General features: G+C 36.0%; 1 protein-coding gene across 1 annotated transcript in view; it reads left to right on the top strand.

The window, feature by feature from the left end:
* DNAH8 (dynein, axonemal, heavy chain 8) overlaps positions 1-4,413 on the top strand; it is a 262,658-nt gene that overhangs the window by 207,622 nt on the left and 50,623 nt on the right. The window contains exons 78-79 of the mRNA XM_015422004.1: positions 3,759-4,011; positions 4,129-4,319. Coding sequence (XP_015277490.1) covers positions 3,759-4,011; positions 4,129-4,319 — 444 coding nt within the window. The remainder of the gene's footprint in view (positions 1-3,758; positions 4,012-4,128; positions 4,320-4,413) is intronic.

The raw sequence follows: 4,413 nt of genomic DNA, 5'->3' as shown, positions 1-4,413 counted from the left end.
CTTTTTGCCACCAGTCCAATAGTTTCCAAGCACTTATTATTGGAATTGTTCGGAAAAAAAACATCAAACGTGGTAAGATATTCATTTTGACTACTGAGATTCTTCCCAACAACGATAAATTCATTTTATTCCATTTCTCAATATCTTGTCTCACTTTAGACCAAAGTTTTTCGTAGTTATTTTTATGCAGCTCTATGTACTTCATTGTCAGTTCTACTCCCAGGTATCTGGTTTTGTTTACCACCTCACAATTCGATATTTGTTGCGGTTCTTGTTTTTCTTCTCCTTTCATATTTTAACACATTATTTTCGATTTCTCTTTGTTAATGTAAAACCCTGCTAACTCTCCAAATTCTGTTATTGTCTTTAGAACCAATGGTATCTTCTGTATCGGCTCGAGCTCTTCAATGATAAACAAATGCTCTGTATTTATATGAAAACTGCAAATGCTCTGTATTTATATGAAAACCCTTTACTTGTTAGTCCCGAAATCTCGTTATCTTCCTTAATCCTCTTCAGCATTACTTCTAAAATCCATATGAATAATAACAGAGATAAAGGGCAGCCTTGTCTTGTTCCTTTCTGCACTTTGAAATATTCTGTAACTTCTGCATTAATTACCAATCATGTTGGTCCTTCATCAGGTTTGTCATTCTGTAATTATTTCTTCATTAGAGCATTTTACATTTTATAAACTCACCCATATTTCAAAATGCTAGTTCTTATACAATTTTTGTTATACACTACCGCGCTTAGATTCCTGATTTAATCCTGATGGAATCAGTGTGTGTAGCCTGAAGATAAATTATTTTGAAGAAGAGAAGCTGATTATAATCCATCAGGATTATTCCATCAGGATTAAATCAGGAATTAGACTTGAGTTCTTTTCTGTAAATGGTCAGGGTACCTTTAAGATAGAACATGCCATCTTAAAACATAAAACCTGTTGCAGCCTACAAATTTTCCATTGAGACATTGTGCCGCACTGAGGGAAGCTGCTAATTGTACAATTATTATATGCTGTAGACCCAGTCACATTAGAGCCTGCTATAGGAGCTCCCCAGTCACCAGGTTGGTAAATTTTAAAATGTTTTCTTTATTTTAATTTTTTTTTGGTATGTGTTATCATTGGAGAATTGTGAAATACATATTGTGCTTGTCTGCTGTTTTCTAGAATCTAAGCGCGGTAGCATACATCAAAAATTGTATAAGAACTAGCATTTTGAAATATGGGTGAGTTTATAAAATATAAAATGCTGCTCTGTATATTAGAGTAATGTTTATGTTTTTGGTTATTAAGCATGTTACACTCCATTGCAGCTTGCAGCACTTCATTCTAATGAAGAAATAATTACAGAATGACAAACTTGATGAAGGACACGCAAACGGATAGTGTACTAGAACTCCGTCGTTTGTCTGTAACTAGTACTGTATTACTTTGTAGGTACTGCTAAGCTTTATATCGGATATTGTAGTGTTATTTTTGCAATCTTGTTAATAATTGAATTCTAAACATTGCATATAAAAAACAACAAATATTGTTTAATTGTACATGGTGATTTACTGTTTTACTGGCTATTGTACACCATGGTCCTGTTTGTTGTAAAGATATATCAGAAGCAAAAGTAAAAATTGACAGATACAATCAGAAGTCTAAATGCAGTGTTCCAGCAACTTGCATGCAGAGATAATGAGAACTATTATCAAGAAATAGAAGAGAACACCAAAAAAGGAAAAATAAATAAATTCCACAAGGTCAAAGAAATCAAAGGGAAATTTAAACCACGTGTAAGAATGCTGAAAGATCAACACAGAAATACATTAACTGAACAGGACAAAATAAAGAGAGAACAATACACTGAAGAACTGTACAGAAGAGATGAAAGAATGGCAAATTCCTTCAAAAAAGAATCTTTTGAAGAAGAACCTGCAATTTTAGAAGGAAGAGTGAAAGCTGCACTCAAAGTAATTGGGAGAAACAAATTGCTGGAAGAAGATGGGATATCAAGAGAGTTATTTCAAGCCACAGAAGTGGAGTTCATCAAAATCTTAACAAGGATATGTCAGCAGGTATGGAAAACAAAACAGTGGCCCACAAACTGGAATGCTCAATCTACATTCCAATTCCGAAAAAAGGAAATGTCAAAGACTGCAGTAACTATCAGACCATCATATTAATTTCTCATACAAGCAAAGTGATTGTCATGTTCAGGGCTAAGCCTGGCGCTATTGCTGTACCTAGAGTTCCCAGGATACACAAATACAATTACAAGTACAGAAATGCATAGGAGCAAAGTCCATAAACTGGTCCAGAGTCAGATATCTGAAGGTCCAGTCCAAGTGTCAGGGTAGGGCAGTCCAGGGATCCAGTTCCATGGAAGTGGTAGCTGGCTGGCCCATGACAGTGATGCTCAAAGTGGAATGAGAAATGCTCAAGCTGGATTCAGAAACAGAAGAGGCACTAGAGATCATACTGCAGATTTGCATTGGTTGCTGTACCATACAAGAGAATTTAAGAAGGATGTATTTATCTCCCTACCTGCGCAATCTACATGGAGAACATATCATAAGGAAAGCTGGTTTAGATTTGGATGAAGGTGAAGTGAAACTTGGTGGAAGGAACATTAACCATTTTTATTCTCATCGTCATTATTTATTAGATTTATTAATCATCCCGTCCCAGTTTACGCCGGGCTCTGTGTGATGTACAAGGAATAATGCCATAAAATGTACAAAAACATTAAAATTCAATATATAACCTAGTAAAAATTACAATATGGAATAAAATGATCCAAGATGGTGATTTTCCTATAATATTATTTGTCCCAATTCCAGGCTACCAGCCCCTTTTCTGGGTAGGGGGGAAAGGAACTAAGAGCAAAAGGGGGGGAGAGGGAAGGGTGGCAGCCAATGAGGTACTCACAAACAACGTATGTGTTGGTAGCTTGTTCCTAGACTGAACCATTTTCAGTTGCAGGGGTGGGGTTTACACATGGCTGTATGATCCTCCATAAAAAAAAAAAAATCTCTGCACATAGAAAACTAGATATTAGGGACAATTATTCTAGCCTTGCCTGCACCGATATCTTCTTCACATGCAATCTGAAAATGGTGTACATATTATGACTATGTTTACCCCACTGGACAAATCTGTCAAACATGCTCAATATTTTCATGTATCCTTGCCTGCCCATATGGATGTGAAGTATTGCATACCCATGACTGTGAAGAGGTAACTATGGTGTGGGGTGTGTGTGTTTGAAATAGTCGATTTCTCCTCTGGCTCTGATGAAACAGGCTGGATTTAAAGTTCCTGGAGGCTAGATCAACAGATGCTATCATTCTTCTTTACAAGCATTTGTGCACATGAACTGACAAACATATTACAAAGCTTATCCCATATCAGACTATTAGTTCATCTAACCCAGCAATACCTGGCAGTGGCTTCCCAGGGTCCCAGGCATAAACCTTTCCCAGCCCTGGTGCCTGGATTGGACTCAGGTACCTTCTACATTCTTCATTCTAATTAATTGCTGGGCTGATTTCAGCTGTTGCTGCAAGATACATAACAGTAATCAGCATATTGTTCAAAATCTAATGCTTTGCTTTTTATAATGCTAAGAACTATTTCACTTTAAATTTGCTTGGTTATGCTGTTTAAACATTCAATTAAATGGCCTTTGTTTGATAGAGAAAAAAAGGGTTTTTCATGCTTTGTTCTGAATAAAAACTAAAAATTCATTACGAAATTTCTTTAGGCTCTTTGGTAGATGATGAATCTTTGATTGGTGTATTGCGAACAACTAAACAAACTGCTACAGAGGTATCAGAAAAGCTGGAAGTTGCAGGAGAGACAGAGAAAAAAATTAACACAGCACAAGAGGAGTATCGTCCTGCTGCTACACGAGGAAGCATTCTTTATTTTCTTATCACAGAAATGAGCATGGTCAATAATATGTATCAAACGTCACTGGCTCAGTTCCTAAAACTGTTTGATCAGTCAATGGCAAGGTAAGAGCACAATGCTATTGCTGCTCTTCAAAGATCCATTATTTCTTTGCCTTTCCCAATTTCATCCAATATTAATATTAATCACTTTGTTTGTTTACTTTTATTTTCATGCTGTAGAGCTGAGAAGTCCCCTATCCCACAGAAAAGAATCTCAAATATTATAGAATTTTTGACATATGAAACATTTGTATATTCTGTTAGAGGCTTGTATGAAAACCACAAATTTCTCTTTACACTACTTCTGACATTAAAAATTGACCTTCAAAGGGGCCAGGTGAAGCCAAAGGAATTCCAAGCACTCATTAAAGGTAATAATTTAATTGTGAATTTTTTATACCCTATTGCAAAGGCTTGTTAGGGGTTATACATTGTTGTGCTTCCACATAATGGTTTACAGATGTA

The sequence above is a fragment of the Gekko japonicus genome, unplaced genomic scaffold (genome assembly GCF_001447785.1).
Source record: "Gekko japonicus isolate JY-2015 unplaced genomic scaffold, Gekko_japonicus_V1.1 scaffold960, whole genome shotgun sequence".
NCBI classification, from domain to species: domain Eukaryota; kingdom Metazoa; phylum Chordata; class Lepidosauria; order Squamata; family Gekkonidae; genus Gekko; species Gekko japonicus.
The sequence above is the reverse complement of the archived record's forward strand: the minus strand, read 5'-3'. Positions and strand labels throughout refer to the sequence as shown.